Source organism: Drosophila albomicans, chromosome 2R (assembly GCF_009650485.2).
Source record: "Drosophila albomicans strain 15112-1751.03 chromosome 2R, ASM965048v2, whole genome shotgun sequence".
NCBI lineage: Eukaryota > Metazoa > Arthropoda > Insecta > Diptera > Drosophilidae > Drosophila > Drosophila albomicans.
In genome coordinates, this window is record NC_047631.2 from 7,660,353 (window position 1) to 7,677,956 (window position 17,604).

General features: G+C 37.4%; 1 protein-coding gene across 28 annotated transcripts in view; it reads right to left on the reverse strand.

Annotated features, from left to right (window-relative positions):
- LOC117576569 (TLD domain-containing protein 2) overlaps positions 1-17,604 on the reverse strand; it is an 84,580-nt gene that overhangs the window by 8,448 nt on the left and 58,528 nt on the right. For 8 of the 28 annotated variants that reach the window (XM_052006801.1, XM_052006802.1, XM_052006800.1 and 5 more), the window contains 6 exons: positions 16,822-17,413; positions 16,599-16,762; positions 15,768-15,922; positions 15,547-15,709; positions 15,293-15,491; positions 14,677-14,766 (listed from right to left, as the gene is read on the reverse strand). In XM_052006801.1, the coding sequence (XP_051862761.1) occupies positions 14,677-14,766; positions 15,293-15,491; positions 15,547-15,709; positions 15,768-15,922; positions 16,599-16,762; positions 16,822-17,413 (1,363 nt within the window). Of the gene's footprint in view, positions 1-3,594; positions 4,228-7,273; positions 7,527-14,676; positions 14,767-15,292; positions 15,492-15,546; positions 15,710-15,767; positions 15,923-16,159; positions 16,292-16,598; positions 16,763-16,821; positions 17,414-17,604 lie in introns of those variants that run through there. The other 20 variants (XM_052006803.1, XM_052006798.1, XM_052006795.1 and 17 more) reach the window with 8 other exon arrangements.

Here is a 17,604-nt window from a genome sequence, read left to right on the forward strand (position 1 = left end):
AGCTTTAATAGCTTGGTGAGTCAGTCAGTTGTTCGATCAAGCAAAAGAGTTATAAATTTCTGGATAGATAAAGAGCAATCAGCTCTATTTACTGGGCATACGCGTAGTCGTTAATTATCAACTTGAGTTTTCATTTTTACGTAGTTTGTTTATCTTTTGTATTTCTATTAAAATGATGGCGTGCATTGTTTAGCTTTGCTTTTGTTTAGTTTCTGTCTCTGAGCTTGTTAAAATGACGTCAGCCAGAAGTGAAGACAACAACAATCGCAGTCCGCAGTCCGTTAGCTGACTCCAGCTTCATTTACTTACTATACATACATATATTTACTTTTTGTTTTGTATTATATTTAAATAAAATCAAAATCAATGCGTGCAACAATAGTTCCTGCATTGGTGGCCAGCTTAGAAAGTTGTTTCCAAGTGGCGCCAAAGGGGCAGCAAATTAACTGTTAATAAATCTTTCCTAGACACGATTTAAATTTTAAAATTGCAACATTGTTGACTTCAAACGACAGATATCAAGTATCAAGAACCTCATAACTTTTATGCCAAAACTTTGAAATACTTGACGCAGCAGATAAAATAAAAACAATATCAATTTGGTTGCTTATGCAGTTAAATTTCATTCAAAATAAAAACGACGCCATAAAAAAATGTTCAATTGACGAATTCTTCTGCTCAAATAGATAAGATAACCGAAGATGCAATCGCAGAAAGAGCAGCATTATTAATAATTACTTTTTAACTGATTGGCTGCGTTGGGATTATTATCACAATAAATGGAATAATGCGCGCATTTTTATTAAAAGTATTTTAGATGACGCTCATCCAGATTTAAAACACATTTTAATTACTTGCATATTGCAAATCTGTGTTTCGGCTTTAGAGCTTTATTTTAATTTGGTATTTATTTGCATTCGGTTACACTGATCAACAAGTTTTTCGGGATGCACTGAGTTCGAGTACGAATACCTTATGTTTGGCTGCTTGGGGTGGCGCGGCAAACATGTTGAGCAACGGTTCCACATCAACTGGTTATTGAAATGCGGCTCGGAGAGTCGGAGAGCCAAAAGTCTGGGCCAAAAAGCAGTCAGCGCATTAAACGTGGACAAAATGTAGAACTCAAACTCAAACTCAAACCAAAACCCAAAGAATAAGGCAACAAAAAATAACAACAAGAAGAGCCCAACTAGCCGGCCAAACGAGTATTGAGCTCGGTCTTTAAGTAATTTGATAGCACACACTCTTCGTGTCGAGAGGAAACCAACAAAGCAAAACAACAAGGTAAAGGTAAAAAAAAACAAGTAAGAAAGTAACAAGTGTGCTCGACTGTGAAATACCAGCTATTGATTTTTAATAAAAGCGAAATATTTCGGTATTATTATCAAAACATACCATATATTTATAAAAATATATATACATACTACCACAAAATACTGAAAATATACTAAATGGTATATTTGGTATATTGATATGGTAGTAGTCATCCAAAGCAACTACGATCCCTAGTAAATAGGCTTTTTTGCCCATACGAAAGTATTTATTCAATAAATTCGACAATTTTTATCTGATCGCAACCAAATTTTCAGGAATCACAAAGACTATATTTACTATTGTATATACCATAATTCCAGCTATAAAATTACGCTTGTTATTCGAGTTTTGTCAATTTGCGGGGCTAGATCGTGTCGGCTGTTGACGCTGATCAAGAATATATATACTTTATAGGGCCCTTATGCCTGTTACATACATTTCCTGTCTGCACAAAGTTAAAATACCCTTCTACTCTATGGGTAGCGGGTATTAAAATCGACAGCAGAACAAGAACAAAAGCCAAGCGAAACCATCTACAGGCTCTAGAAGGGTTAAGTGCGACTCCGACAACTGAGCGTAACTGAATGTAACTACATAAATATTTATATACTTATATACACATGCATACGCGTGTTTGTCTTGCACCTCGCAGAGCAAAAGTCACTCAGCTATCTCGTTAAGTTTGTCTTTATCTACTTCGTTAAGTGTAGCACCATCTTGGAAATATTTAAAGGATTTTCAACTTGATTTTGAATGTGATAAGTGAATATTATTTAAATTAATATATTTGTATTATACCGGTGGAGAGCAGAATGACATATGCTTTCCATTTAAATACCGTTGAATCACTTGAAATATATGCATATATAAATTCAATAGAGGATTCATTTTTATATATTTGCTTCTTGCACTAAAGAAGCTCAAAGTTAAATTTATTAAAGCACTTTATCAACTAATTTTGAATATTTATACAAAATATTGGTATTCAATTCGAAGCAATGTCTTCATGGATCTGTAAAACTTCTCGACTAAGTCAAGTTTAAGCTTATCGGCAATGCAGTCAACTTTGCGAAACGTCAATCACTGATCCATATGTGAGTTGATGAAGCTTAAAGTTAATTTTGTCACACGAAAAGTGTAAACCACAATTATAGCTTACAGTCCAGACCAGCTTTATATATATTACTTAATTTTTCCATGTAATTTCTAGGCAGAACACGTTGACTGGCGTAGCAAATATAGTTGATAAGGAAAACATTCGAAAATATGGAGAATAAGCAATTCCCTTTTGCATTTTCTCATTTCCATTCGCAGCTCATACTTATTTCTCGTTGTCGTCGACGTTCTCGTTCCGTCTACTTATCGGCGTTTACATTGCCTCAGTGCATAAAGAGGGCGTGAAATTTGGTTTTTGTTGCGGTCCCAAGTCAGAGGAGCACATATTACAATTGTTACGTATCCGTCGCTTCTTTTCCTATCGTATTCTTCCGGCTAGGCTAATATTTAATTAGTTCTGGCTGTGCGTTCGCTGGGTGCGTTAGGTTAGTTATAGCCCTTTGCTATGAACTGTGTGTAAGGTGTGCTGTTTGTCAAAGTCAAATAGGCTTTTTAAACAAGGAAGGCAGAGAGAGAATGCTCAGCTGAACATACAGATGTAAAACAAAAGGTATTACACTATAAAGCTGCCAGAGTTTTGAGACAGTCATTACGAAATACATTGTATCAGAGGGGGCCTGTATAGGGCCAGTATAGCATTGAGCACATTGACCCACACTCAACTGAGGTAATTAAAGTGCTTGGCATTTGACAGACTGACAAATTGGGTTCATTTAGCCTGACTCCCCATTCACAATAACATTGACAATAAGTAGTTTGTAATGATGACGCTATAATGGTTGCATATCAGTGCAAACAATTATCTTTGTGGAGAATGTGATGCGAAAACTTAGTGCATTCAAGTCAGCATTTGTAATAATAGAGAACACGTGGATTTCATAATGATTCTCGAAAGTTTTCTATAATGACTATATAAATACTTTTATCGCTTTCGCATACAGAAAAAGTATGAAACACTTGTGTGTTTCCATTTCCTTTTTATAGTTTCCCCCACTAATGGCTTAAAAATAAATATGTACCTAAAAACAGCAAAAACGTCGACAGCCGCGTTATACAATCGATTGTAGAGAAAAATCGATCAAAATAATGTACGATATTAAAAACGCAACCCTGCTGAAAGGCAGATCTAAACAAAGACAGAAAAAAGTAATTTCTTCTTCTCACCGTTTCGTGCATTTCGCAGCTTTCGTCAAGCAACGCCTCCAAGCTTTGATCATCTTTGGTGGGTGAAAGGGGAGGCGTGGGCGAGCGGTTTTTAGCTGAAAGCATGGAACGTGGCAGCAAGTGGCGTCCATAGTGCAGGTACAAATAGCGGCCCCATTTGCGGCCAACAATGCCGCAAGTAGCGGCTAATGCAAATACTGCCACAATCAACCACATGTTGTTGGGAGCGAATAACAACAAACAATATAACGAATTCAATGAGAAATTCGGCTCAGCTCAAGTGCAATTCTCACTTTAAAGCTTATACAACGGCAGCTGGTACAATTTTTATGACCGGCAGTGTGAGTATAAAAGCTTTGTTGTGCTCCGCTAACAACATTTCATGCGCCGCTCTCTTTGTGCTTTAGTTGGCGCTCTCTTGTTGGACGCTCTCTCGCTCTCCCACACAGCTGCTTTTTGATTTGGTCTTGTGACCCACGAGACGACTTTTTTTCTTTCGCTTTTCGTGTTTCGTTTTGTTGTTTCTGTGTTGTTGCCGCAGTTTTTATCACGCTCTCTGCCTTTCAATTGCTTTTCCAATATTTTTTTGTTACACAGCTATGCTCAGCTAAATGTTAATGTTGTTTACACATCACAATGAAATTTGTACAACATTTGTGCAATGCTTCAATAGTAACACAAATGCATATCGATATAAATAATGTTAATATTATTTCTTTATTTTTTCGCTTGCTACTCGTTATGGTCGATTTTTGTGTGTGCGTGTTTGGAAAACAAGTTGCTGACTGACGGAATGAGTGCCGACTGTCGTAGTTGAGGAAACAAACACATAAGAACAGGCGCACACAGTGGCCCAAAAAGAAGTTCAATGAAATACACAAAGAGAGAGAGAGCGCGAATGAGAGCGCTAGAATGGTGCTCTCTTAACTAGTTGTGCTCTTTGTGGAGCTTTTTCAACATCCGAGCTTGTGGCTGCTGCTGTTTTAGTTATTGTACTAATATAGATAGAGAGGCAAAAGGGGGTGTGTTAGCGTGTGTGAGTGTGTCTGCTACTGTTTAACATACATTTCAAGTGGCTATAAGAGATTTGCATGTTGCCAGCAACATGTTGCTAACGCTGATGTTGCGTATACGTAATTTGGCTACTAATTGCTGTGAATAGTGCAAATTATGTGTTTATTGGCAGATAGTTTGCAATTGGCGCTTCAAAAGGGGGCCTGCAAATTGGGTCCCTTAACAATTGGGGCATGAGTTGGCGGCAATTTATTAAATATTACAATTACTTGTCGGATCCATCGCATCACGAGCTTTGGCCCAAAAAAAAAAAAATAATACAAATTAAAAAACAAAAATACTACACTTATTTCTTTTTTTGTTGGCTGCGTTGGGCCAAGGTTTTTTTTGTTGTTGTACTTATTTTGTGTTCGTCGCATTTTTTTGTGGGTTAATTTGATTGTTTTAAGTGCTGCTTGAACAGGTTTCTGCTTTGATAATGCCAGATGTGTTGCTGTTTAAATTAACTTGTTGCGTTATCAACACAGCAATAGCAATAGCAACAGCAACAAGTGGGCGTTGACTAGGATCCCTCTCTAATCTCAGCAGATAAATGTGCATATATAGTAAAAGTGGTAAAAGTAGTTTGACCCGTTGCCTCGTTATTATTAAATCCGGTAAATAAATCACAATTATTTTTGGCTTATTCTGTCAGCGTGACGACAACAAACAATTTGCCGTCATATAAAATAAAAACAACACAAATGCAGTGGATGAAGTAATCACGTGTTTATGTTATCCGGTTATCTGATCCCTTGTCTTCTTGTTTATGACCCCGTAATCTGTATATATTTTGTATATTCCGGGATTCATTGTGTGTGAAAATTGAAATCATGCAGCGGCAGACAGATTGACAGCTGTTTTTTTTTTTTGTTTTTGTCGCTCAGAAAACTGATTAATATAACACAAATCTGACGAAACACACACTGTACTTTTTGTTGTTGTTTTCCTTTAATTAAAAACGAATCGCAACAGAGACTGAGCTTGATTTGAACAGAATTCATTATAATTCCGGTTTCGATGTTCCTCAAGAATGCAGAATTGTCTAATTATATATGGTGTACAACATTCTCTCTATGCTATGTCTCTCTCAAGTTGTTATAATTTTTTCTTTTTAATCTGCGCAGAGTTTTGCATACAGCTTTCAGATGCTTTTGAGCAACAGGTGGCGCTTTCACGTAACAATAACAACAGCACTAAAAGATGCCGTCACTTGCCACACCTTCTACACATATATATAGTAGATATGTAATATGTCAGTCAATTGAAATCTAAGCCAAGTTTACAATTGGCTGACTGCGAATGCGCGCATTGAATTTCGCTTGGCAGCAAACAACAGAGAGCAGAGAACAGGAGTGCAGATGAATACGAATTAAATGTAATTACAGTGAAATTTCAATTAAAATACGCTAATTGTAGACTCCCCGAGTGTTGCCGCCCTGTTTATTATGTATGTCTCACATACAACTGGTTAAAGGTGAAAGAAATGTCAAATGTGTCCACCAAACCCACACACGCGTATACTTAATGTATTCAAAATTCAATCAGTTGGCTTGCGTTGAGCCAAAGCCAAAAGCATTTCGGGAACCAGTTGAACCTGCTGCTTAAATGCTAAAATGTTCCTAATTATGAGCTGTATAAAGCAGACGCTAGTTGCCAAATTGTATATCAAGAGTTTTAATACTAATATGAACTTGTGGCATTTCTCAGTTTAATGAACCTACATACAGCGTATTTTACTGTCGAGCATGCCTTCAAATACTACAAAATTGCCTCTTTTTGAAAGCGAGTTTCATCAAATGCTTTGAACCTTTCGCTGATTGTTGGCATTGAATATATGAGAGATCAAAGATAACAAAGAAAAATGAGACAGAGAAATTGATATGGAGAAAACGTGTCGAGCTATCGCGCAGAATCTCTTTCCGATATAAAATCATTTCTGTTTAGCAGGTGAAAACACTGAGAACAACATTATATGCGATATGAGAAAGAAAAGCAGGTGAAAGCATTGAGAACATTATATGCGATATGTGAAAGAGATGCATTTATCAACAACTGCTTTATATATAGATATACTATAGATAGAAGTCTCAACTCAATTGGTGACAATTTTCTATGCCACATTTAATGGGGCAATGAGGCAACTTATGGCGATCATTGGCCCATCTTCGCTACACACTAATTATAGCTATAGCTCGATCTGGTCTAGGGATTTACTGTGGCATTGTTGTTGTTGCTGACGGACATGGCGCAAACTGAATTTGCATGCGAGAGGCGCGACCTTATCGACGAATATTGGATTGATGGTATTATTGCCAGGTATTTTGTGCACTATTCAATATGGACACTTGATGTTTATGGCCAAGGCATTGAATATACGTATATAGTAATGTTTGCATATATCTTCTCCTTCTTTTTCGTTTTCGACTGTTTTACGAAACGCGTTCGGATTGCAAAATATCGCGAATGTTTTGCTCAAGTTTTTGTTTTTACCCCTCTTCAACTTTCACCCATTAAAAATAGCGCGCGAAAAAGTCGCGAGATGGAAAAAGGAAAAACGATTCGCGTCGAGCGCAGAGCAAATCTCAACTAAATTCTATTCAGATTTTCTCATTCGTGTATTTACCTTTTTCCTAATATATTTGGCTATTTTGGATAGCTTGATCGGCTTCACGCTCATTTTGGCGACGTCTTTTGCGTATTTATGTTTCGCCTACTGTATTTTGTATCTGTCTTCTTTTGGTTTTGGTTTTGTTTTTGCTGCGCAGGCGTTGCTAATTTCGAATACACTCTTTTATTTTTTGATTGGCAATACCGGCCTCAGGCCAAGAGAGCGTTGTCTTGTATCCAAAACAATTAAACACATATGTGTATGTTGAAATTTAAATATATTTATACAGTATGTCAAGAAACTCTTTACACACTGAAAAAAACACATATTTTTTGACTTTGCATGCAAAAATAACGCCTTTAGTTATTATTTTTCATTATTTTTTTAATTCAGATCTATTATTTAGCAAATTTCAAATTAGTATGTACAAAAAATAAAAACAATATAACGAAAGGGAAAATTTTAAATCAAGAAAATATAAGCTTACACATTTTTGACACTGTCAAGAAAGTGTTTACACACTTTAGTTTTCGATTCTGTTTTGTTCTATTTTTAGAAAAAACTGTACTTTATTGTTATCTATGCTTCTGCACTATTCGCTATTTTTGCATTCCTTTTTATTCAATTGCGAAATTTTGCTACGCACTTGTCAAAAAGCTGATTTTTAAATTATTTAACATGACTGGAGCTAGATTGACTTATGAAGTTACCTAATTGACTTATTATAGTCACCAAATTGGAAAATCTGTAGCTTAGCTAGTGGAGCTACTTGGGGTATCGCGAAAAATAATTTATAATGCTCCAAATCGAGCCGAAAATGAAGAAAAACGGGAAGCAAAGTGTGGAAATGGTCGAAAAATGGATATTGACGAGCGAGCATACCGCCTTAAAATGGGCAAGGTCCGTCAAAACCCCCAAATTTTGATCAGGACCCTTGACAAGGAGTTGGAAGAAGGGTGTGACACGGTCAATTCACATGAAACCGTCCGCTAACTAATTCTGCGGAACAAATACTATTTCCCAATTTTACTGTCAGAATGATGTTGCGCTGATGTGAGGCTGTTAACGGCTTGTGCCATACTGTAGTTGGTCCATCATTGTAGTATAGCATTTTTTTTGGTTTGGACATAGAATACGACGTTATTCCAATAGTTGTCCGGCGTGATTCTCATGTTAAAAGCCAAAATTTAAGCGTTTTCAACATTTACTTTCGAAAGCAGCGGCTTCTTACGCGCAACCGTTGCAACGGTTGAAGAGTATTTGTTCCGCAGAATTAGTTAGCGGACGGTTTCATGTGAATTGACCGTGTCACACCCTTCTTCCAACTCCTTGTCAAGGGTCCTGATCAAAATTTGGGGGTTTTGACGGACCTTGCCCATTTTAAGGCGGTATGCTCGCTCGTCAATATCCATTTTTCGACCATTTCCACACTTTGCTTCCCGTTTTTCTTCATTTTCGGCTCGATTTGGAGCATTATAAATTATTTTTTTTGCGATACCCCAAGTAGCTCCACTAGCTAAGCTACAGATTTTCCAATTTGGTGACTATAATAAGTCAATTAGGTAACTTCATAAGTCAATCTAGCTCCAGTCATGTTAAATAATTTAAAAATCAGCTTTTTGACAAGTGCGTAGCAAAATTTCGCAATTGAATAAAAAGGAATGCAAAAATAGCGAATAGTGCAGAAGCATAGATAACAATAAAGTACAGTTTTTTCTAAAAATAGAACAAAACAGAATCGAAAACTAAAGTGTGTAAACACTTTCTTGACAGTGTCAAAAATGTGTAAGCTTATATTTTCTTGATTTAAAATTTTCCCTTTCGTTATATTGTTTTTATTTTTGTACATACTAATTTGAAATTTGCTAAATAATAGATCTGAATTAAAAAAATAATGAAAAATAATAACTAAAGGCGTTATTTTTGCATGCAAAGTCAAAAAATATGTTTTTTTCAGTGTGTAAAGAGTTTCTTGACATACTGTATATGTATTTATTTTGCTATTGCTGTTGTTGTTGTTGTTGTTGTTTTTGCTTAATAAAGTCACATTGGAAAATAAGAATTTAGCACTTGGATTATACTATACACATATATGTATATATTGGGATGGGTTGGAATTTGAATATTTTATGTACACAAAAGAAAGACCGTTGATCGCAGCCAACGACAACGACGACGACGACGACGACGACTGCGATTGCGACTGTGCGGCTTGAATGTGTTGCGAAAACTAAAACAGAAACAGAAACAGCCCACAAACAAGCCCAACGGTCGAAGCCGCTGTTGTCGTTGTCGCCGTTGTCGTCGTCGTAGTCGGCGTCAATCTGTCAGACAGTCGCAGCAGAAGCCGCAGCAGCAGCGACAACAACAAACGTGGCTCAACAAACGAAGCGATGCTCGCTGGCTGATAACTTGCCTAGTCGCTGTGGAGTATGGCACCACATTCTGGACACCACTGTCGCCATAGACGCGTGCGTTTTCTATGCTGCGGGCAGCGAAGCTTTGATTCGTTTATTTTGTTTGTTTTGCTTTGCCTTGCTTTCGGTTGTCATGAAATGCATTTGCTCTTTTCAAATTGATTTAAAGCTCCTTGCTCTTATGCTGAAGGCTAAAAAAAGACAGCTGAGCACTTGTTTTTGGATCTTGTGCATTTAAGCAGCGCAGCTCTCACATTAAATAAATGCACATACCACATTCGCATAAATATGTGTTTCATTGAAGGAAAAGCAGTTTTAACCTAATATCGACCGGTTCTGGAGCGAGTGTGGAGCAGTTGTTGAATGAATTGAATTAATTGAACACAGAAAGGGTTGCTTTTTAATATGGGGGTTTCTTATCCATCACATAACCACAAATACCTATCGCTGCATATATGTAAATATATGTGTTTCAATGTTGATGCCTAATTCAATTGGCGCAAATTAAACGATTTGCGACTGCGAATAATTCATAAATTGGGCAGTTTACTCATTTTTGCTTTGTACTGAGGAAATTATTTACTCAATTTGATTATTTACATTGAGGGAGACTTCACTTGAAGCAAAATATTTACTACAGCTACATATTTTTATACCCTGCGCAAGTTCTAAGGAATTTTGTATGCCTGTCTGTCTGTCTGTCCGCATGTGTAAGTGTTAATATCTCAGAAACTATAAAACATTCAGACTCCAAATTTGGCATCTTTATTTCTCAGTTCAGTAAAATTTTAAATTGTGTACTCTCGGCTTATTCGTAAAAGAATCATAGAGAGTATCTTAAGGTCGTTTTCACCGCCTTAGAACGTAATTATTTGTTTGCATATTGCTTAGTCTTTAAGTCAAAGATGTGCTAAATATAAACCCAAACATTTTGAACACATTTCGGCAGTGTTTTTATTACTCAGTTTGAAATTTCTGACAAACTCGGGTGTGGCACACCTCTTGCACACACCTTTACATTTCATTCGAACCAAATGCAAAAAGTCATTTAAAGTAAGTGCAGTTTGTGTTAATTGAGAGCATTAATGTCGGACATTTCGAATTCGTATATAAGCTATTATTGTAAAGAATGCGCTATTAATAATGAATACGAATATATACGTATTTTGTTTTTATCTTTATTGATTCTACGCTAAAATGTGGATACTGCAATATGCAAATTTGCTGATTGTGATCGTACTTATAATGGAATCTCTGGCTATCGAAAGAGGCATCGGGAATCGCATTGCACTCTCCTCAATTGCTCAACATCGATCGATGTCGTCGTCGTTGTGTGGACGCCGTAAAAAATTCATTGAAACTAATTGATTCGACAAGTACAATGTGCGTTATACATGCCTATATGTATATGTATATATCACACAATTAAAAGACAAACTTTGTTTGCGACAAAACAATCAAAAAGAGCGGTATTCCACCACGAATTTATCAAAATAATGGGCGTGACTTGATCTTGATCAGATTGATCGAATTAGAAAAGGAGCTGCGATAATGAAGCCACAAAAAAACCGGATACGATGACGAGAACAAAGTTGTCTCTGATGATCTGAGGATCATCCGAATAACAATAACAACAATAACCGGCTAAATGACAAGCGCTGTGGAATTGAATGAAACGTAATTAATTTAAGCAAGTAATTAATTGTTTGCTTAGTATAATATGATGAAATTTTAAATGGATTGCCCCGAATGAGATATATTTAGTCGGGCATACATTATGCACTGGCAAACACACAAATCATACTATATATGCCACATATGTATGCGGTTATATATTTAGATATTACGAGCTCAAGATCAAACACCCCCCGTTCCACATTCCCCTCTTTCCATCCAAAGCACATCGCAGTTAATGGATTTTCCTGAACGCCTTTGTTTGTGTCTCATCTGCCAGCCAAACAGCCAACGATTCTTTATATGCAAATTTTCTTTTGTTGAATGAACGAAGGCATTTAGTTATGTTCGAGGCACACGCTCAGTTTGTCATAAATGAAACAAACAACAACAACAACAACAACAATGAGAATAGCAATAATGTATAACAAACTCAACCGGTTGATCGCTAAATAACTTGCCCAGTTGCGATACTCAAACTAGACCTCAGTTATGCATCTATTTATGCGCAAGTTTTGCACGCGTATCTCAAAGATACATTTCACATGATTATCGCCCTTAAATGAGCTGCAAATACTTGTATAGAAGCCACATTAATATCCAGCTAACTGGTTTCGTTCTCTTGATTAACTCGTTCTCAATTCCTTTTGATTTATAGAGCTGTTTAAACTCATTAGAGCTGCGCTTCTGTTTGCATCATTTTTACTTTCGTTTCAAATTGAAATTTCAAATGAAAAAAAACAGCCAATTGTTTACCTAACGTGAATTGCTTAGAAATCCACTCTTTGCGTCAAGTTTCGCATTTGACAACTGTGTTTTATTTATATAAGAATCTAAAGTTTCACATACAAAGTAAATTAATCCTGCTTGCAATTTTTTATATTACGTGTAGAAACATGTTCTAGTTCAGCGATCTCGACTACATGATGTTTTGTGTTATGCAAACAAGCTTTGTTTTAATATCCGATAACATTGTCTATACTCGACACTTGAGGAAAACATTTTAATAATGCATATTTATGTTATCTTCAATACTCTTTTGCCCGCTTGACCCATATGTTTAAATTTATTTTTATACGAAATGATAAGAGCTTGAACAGAAAGCAATTACGTAATTTGGCAGGTATTAAATTGAGAGACTGCAGAAGCTGTCGAAGCTGAACAATTAAACAAAATAAACGATGCTCTCAATCTTATCGAAGTCTGAGTGCGCACTTGAAACGAAGTCTGAAAATAACGGAAGTTGTTGTAGAAGAACTCTATAGATGTTGTTGCCCTAGACTTTAGACAAACTATATTTAGTTTGATAACCCCTTGAGTTGTTGTTTTGAGCTGTTGCTGCCTCGAGATGAGGTTATTTTGTGTTTATTATATAGGTTAACTTTGGCCACCTCTAAATTCAAAATTGATAATAAGGAAACAATTCGATGACAACAGAGATAATGAGATGGGGGAAGATTCCAAGGTGGATTGATTCTATTAACAGTTTAGTTCTAGGAAACAACACAAAATTCATAAGATTGTTTGATGAACCATATCAGGTTTCTGAGCAAAAGTCGCCAGACAAAAGAAATTACTCATACGACGTGTGAATCGTGGCCAAAGATATTTACATACTACGACGTCGTAGGCACGCTTATTGGGTGAGAAAAACGTGCTCAGACAATGTTGCGAAATAGAGCCAAACGTATCATAATAAATAACAATAATATGCGCTAATTATTGAGTGAATCGAAAAGCTGCTAAATCATCATGCAGATGAAGATGAAGACGAGGCGAACGCCTTCACCTTAAAACCCCAAAGCATTGCATTAAAAAAGCAACATCGAATTAGATCACAGATGGGGAGCTTTATTATGCGAGTGCTAATTGCCATATCAGTTTCAAGCCAAGAATTGGCCTCGATGTAGGGGGGAGGGGGAATAGTTTGAGTTGCATATTTAGATATGCATATGGGTTGTTATGCTAAGTTAGGCAACGATTTCGAGTTCGTAATTGTTATGAGAGCTTGACGAAACCACAATTCAATGTATTCGATCATTTGGCAGCAGCATGTTGGCAGACACGACAATTTGGTTAAGAGAAGCCCCCAAAGTGCTGACAAGAGATTGGATTGCAAAGATGCATTTCATCACAACATAAAAGTGGGCACATAACAGGTTTATGGAGATGCAACATAATGAAGCATATTAGTATTACACAAGCGCAATGAGGAAATAAGTTATTCCTCAATAATAGTATTCGTAAAATAAACAATTCAGGTTGGCAAACAAAATGAATTCTCCACACTTGGTATGCAGATCAAGTTTGTTTCCCCCGCTATTTGTCAACAAGAATTCCAGTAGCAAAATAAAGCTTAAACCTTGAACTTTGATATACATTTACTCTGGCTAAGCTAAGACGTCACTATTGCATCAGATTTGGAATATAACTGCAGCAATTTAGTTAAAAGTCTATTTAGCATTTGTGCTACTAGCGCCATCTAGTGTTTGTTGGGGTGAAGTTCCTTCCCGTTTCAATTTTTGTTGTATATGGAGAATTGCATAATTCTTGCGAAACGAAGGAAAATGTGATCAAACCGTGATGAAAACATGTCTATCTCGTTGTCGCGCATGACTTTAATTAGTTTAAGCTTAATGCGTTACACTTTGCTGGAACTAATTCCGCAATTAGCTTAGATTCGCTTGCTACGCATTCAACTTGTATTTACGTAGTTCTCTGTCATGGTAAATATAAGAAAGGTATTCGTATTACTTCTTGTGAAGATGAAAATGTTTGAATTTTAGCAATTTGATGAATTAAAAACTGTTGCCAATTGTTGTAAATGTACATAGATAAATGATGTAAAATGAATTTGGAATGCTCGCTGTTTAATGAGCCAATATGATAAATGAACTAATGAATCAGGTGCCTAATGAAATCAAAATTATAAATTATTGAAAACAATTAGAGTTGTTTTAGTGTGCCACACATAGACACACACACAATATCACACTTAGAGGGTGCTTGAAAAAATGTGCCAAGAAAATGTTTTACAATACTGAAGGAACGAAAGAGAACATGATGCTTAAGAGTGTAACTCGGTAACTACGAGAAAATAAATTAAAGTAACGAGCGAGCCATAAAGGTAAATGATAACATTAAGAAATAAACTGTTTTTTTTTTTGTTTTTGTTTTCCATAAAAACTAAGAGAAACCATAAAGAATTCACATCATTTTCACATAAGTTCCAAAAGTGGTTGGATCGTTTTAGATATGTGCTTTAACAACACGTTTTAATTTAAGTTTAGGTGGAAGAATTCGTATTAAAAGGTTGTAAGTCCTAACCTCGCCGCCCAACAATTCCAAATCATGCGATGCGGCATGCGAAGCCGTTTTTATGATCTTGTAGGTCTTGGCGAAGGGCGCCTTTAGAAGCTGTCGTATAGAGATTTATCACATAATTCAGTTTTCAGTTTCAGTTTTTGTATTGGTTTTGGGTTGTTTAACATAGTTTTTGCCCAGATTGTTGTGTAGTATATCATTTTTTAACATTTCGTTATATGTATTTATTTTTTTTTATGTAAAATCAATGCAAATTGTAACGAAAAAGAGAGACACGACAAGAAACAGAAGGAAGAAGAAAACGCGTGTACAATAAATGTAAGAAAAGTATACAAGAGATATGTTAAAAATTTTTGCATATATAAAATTCAATAATTTCGAGGCATAATCTAAAAGAAATTGTTCTTTATATTATTCTTTTTTTTTTTGGTTTAAAATTTTGAAATCTGTTTCTTTTTTTTTTGGTTTTTTGTTTAATTTATACTTAGTAGAAAAATTCGAGAGAAAAACTCAGCGCATATAAAAGAGCAATAGGTTAAAAATTATATAGTATGAAAAGAGAGAGAGAGATCGACGCTTGCGATATTGGAAAAGGATATAGATGGATAATGGAACTTACCTCCCAGGATTCACGGGTGAGATCGCCGATTTCCTCGCCATCCTGGCTGCCACTGTAGCCTGACTTAATGGTGCCGCTCTTTGTCCACTCGGTATCCTCTTGGATTAGCTCAAAGCCGCGCGCCTTGATTTGCTCTTCGTCCAGTTCACCGTACAGGTGTTTCACCCAGGTGTTAATGAAGCGATAGAGCTCATCAACGCTGAAAAGTAATTAGATCAATTAAGTAATCAAATAATTGAATGTGTCTGACTCACCGATTCTTAGGCACACTGAACCAATATTCGGCGCGCAGCTTGTTTTTGCCATAGGACATCACTGTGGTGCCCTGTGGAATGGCCTTGCCAATGGGTTTGCCCATGCGCAGGCGGAAATACAAAGGTGGGTCAGAACAGGCGCGTGCTGGACGAGGTATAAGCTCTGCGAATGGAAGGCAATTCAGTAAACTAATTAAATGATATACTTGATAAACTCTTACTGTCCACACTGATAAACAATTCCGGCTTGTCGTCCATGGAGACCATGGAGCGATAGTCCAGCTTGGGTGGCTGTGGCTTGGACTCCTTCAGCTTTGTGCTGGACGCCGTACCCTCCGACGAATGTGGACGTATAAAAGTGCCAATTGACGAACGCCTGCGGGGAAGCAAACAAATGCAAGATTAGTGGTGAAATACGACTATAACTTAAGTAACTAACTGATGATCAATCAAATACAAACTATGGATGGATTAAATGAAAATGATTAGCTTGTAGCTGATGATATTGGTCGGATGTATACAGATGAGAGTTACACAATTAAGCTACACAACATCAATGAGTAACAGCAAGAGCAACACATGGAACACTTTTGGTATCCGTCTCCTTCCTTACCCATAGGTCATATGACCCTCGGAATGTGTCGAGTGAGGTGTCAATGGCGGCACTGGCGACCCACCAGATTCTTCGGACGGTGTTTTCGAAAATAGATTACCGCCCAGCTCTGATACCAGAGTGATTGGCGAGCTAAATATATGATTCGATTTGCATCCATCCAATATATATAGTTAACATTTGTTGTAATTGTGTGTGTGTGTGTTAGTGTTAGTGTGAAAATGTGTATGAGTTAAATGTGTGTGAAAAGCATAAGTTCAAATTATGTTTTGCAAAAGCAGCCGATCCGCATTAACCGAAGGTAAGCATTATTTTTGTTTTTTTCATTTTTTGGTTTTTGTTGACAACGAAATAAAGAAATTTGTGGCACCAATTATAGATTATATAGTAATTAATTAGGCTGAGAGATTGTTGCATTGTGAGTTTTGCATTTGCGCACCTTGAGAATACTTTCGAAAATACGCTTTGATTGGAATCGCCCGTGTTGGGCGCCGAATCAGTGTCCGCCGACTTGTTCAAGCTGCCGCCAGCGCTGGGCGGGGCACCGCCCTCGCCTGTGAGTCCCTCCACCCAGGTCAATGGATACGAGAGGCGTTTTAGCATCTGCAAATAAGAATGTGTAAATTTAAAAAATTCTTCATTTAATTTGCAATTATGCTCACCTTGTTCTTCTTGTCGGCCTGCTTGTCACCAGCTGCAGCGGCTGCTGCGGCAGCTGCCTGCGCCTGTTGAGCTGCCTCATCGTCCACGCTGAAGCTCACGCTGGAGGTCTTCTTGCGAGTGCCGCCTGCATCCAAGCTCTGGCCCAGTATTGTGCTGCGTGGCGGCGATTCGCTGAAGTGCGTCGGCACAATGGTCTTCGGTGGTACCCAATCGGAGCTGAGCACGATGTCAGCGTCACTATAAACGGTTTTCTTTGGTATCGGCTGTATTGTGGGTATGGGCTCGCGTATATCGATGCCCGAATCGTAGCACGACTGCTTCGATAGCTGCTCCAGATGCTCCAAATCAATGCCAGCTGGTGGCAACACGCCTGGCGGCAAGCCAACAGCGCCAGTTGCACTTGCAGCCGATGCCGAAGAGGCTGCTGTAGCGGCTGCAGCACCAGCAATTGCGGCAGCAACTCCACCGCTAAGCGAACTGGTTGCCGAGTGGACTGCATCCTGCTGGACACGTGCGCCGCTGTCGACGGTGATGTTGGACTCGTTATCGGCCTCGTCTTCCGATGATCTTCGGGAATTAGACAAATAATAGCTGAGTATTTTGCGAGTTATGTTTGGTTTTTGGGTGGATTGGTGAGATGTACAGGTAACATTTACAGGTTGCACAGGTGTGTGGTGTGTATATATACATTTGTGTATGGATGTGTGTTTGTTGTGTGGCGTGAGAAGCGTAAATCACAATTGGCAATATATATGTAAATTAGGAACGAACGTTGCGGATTG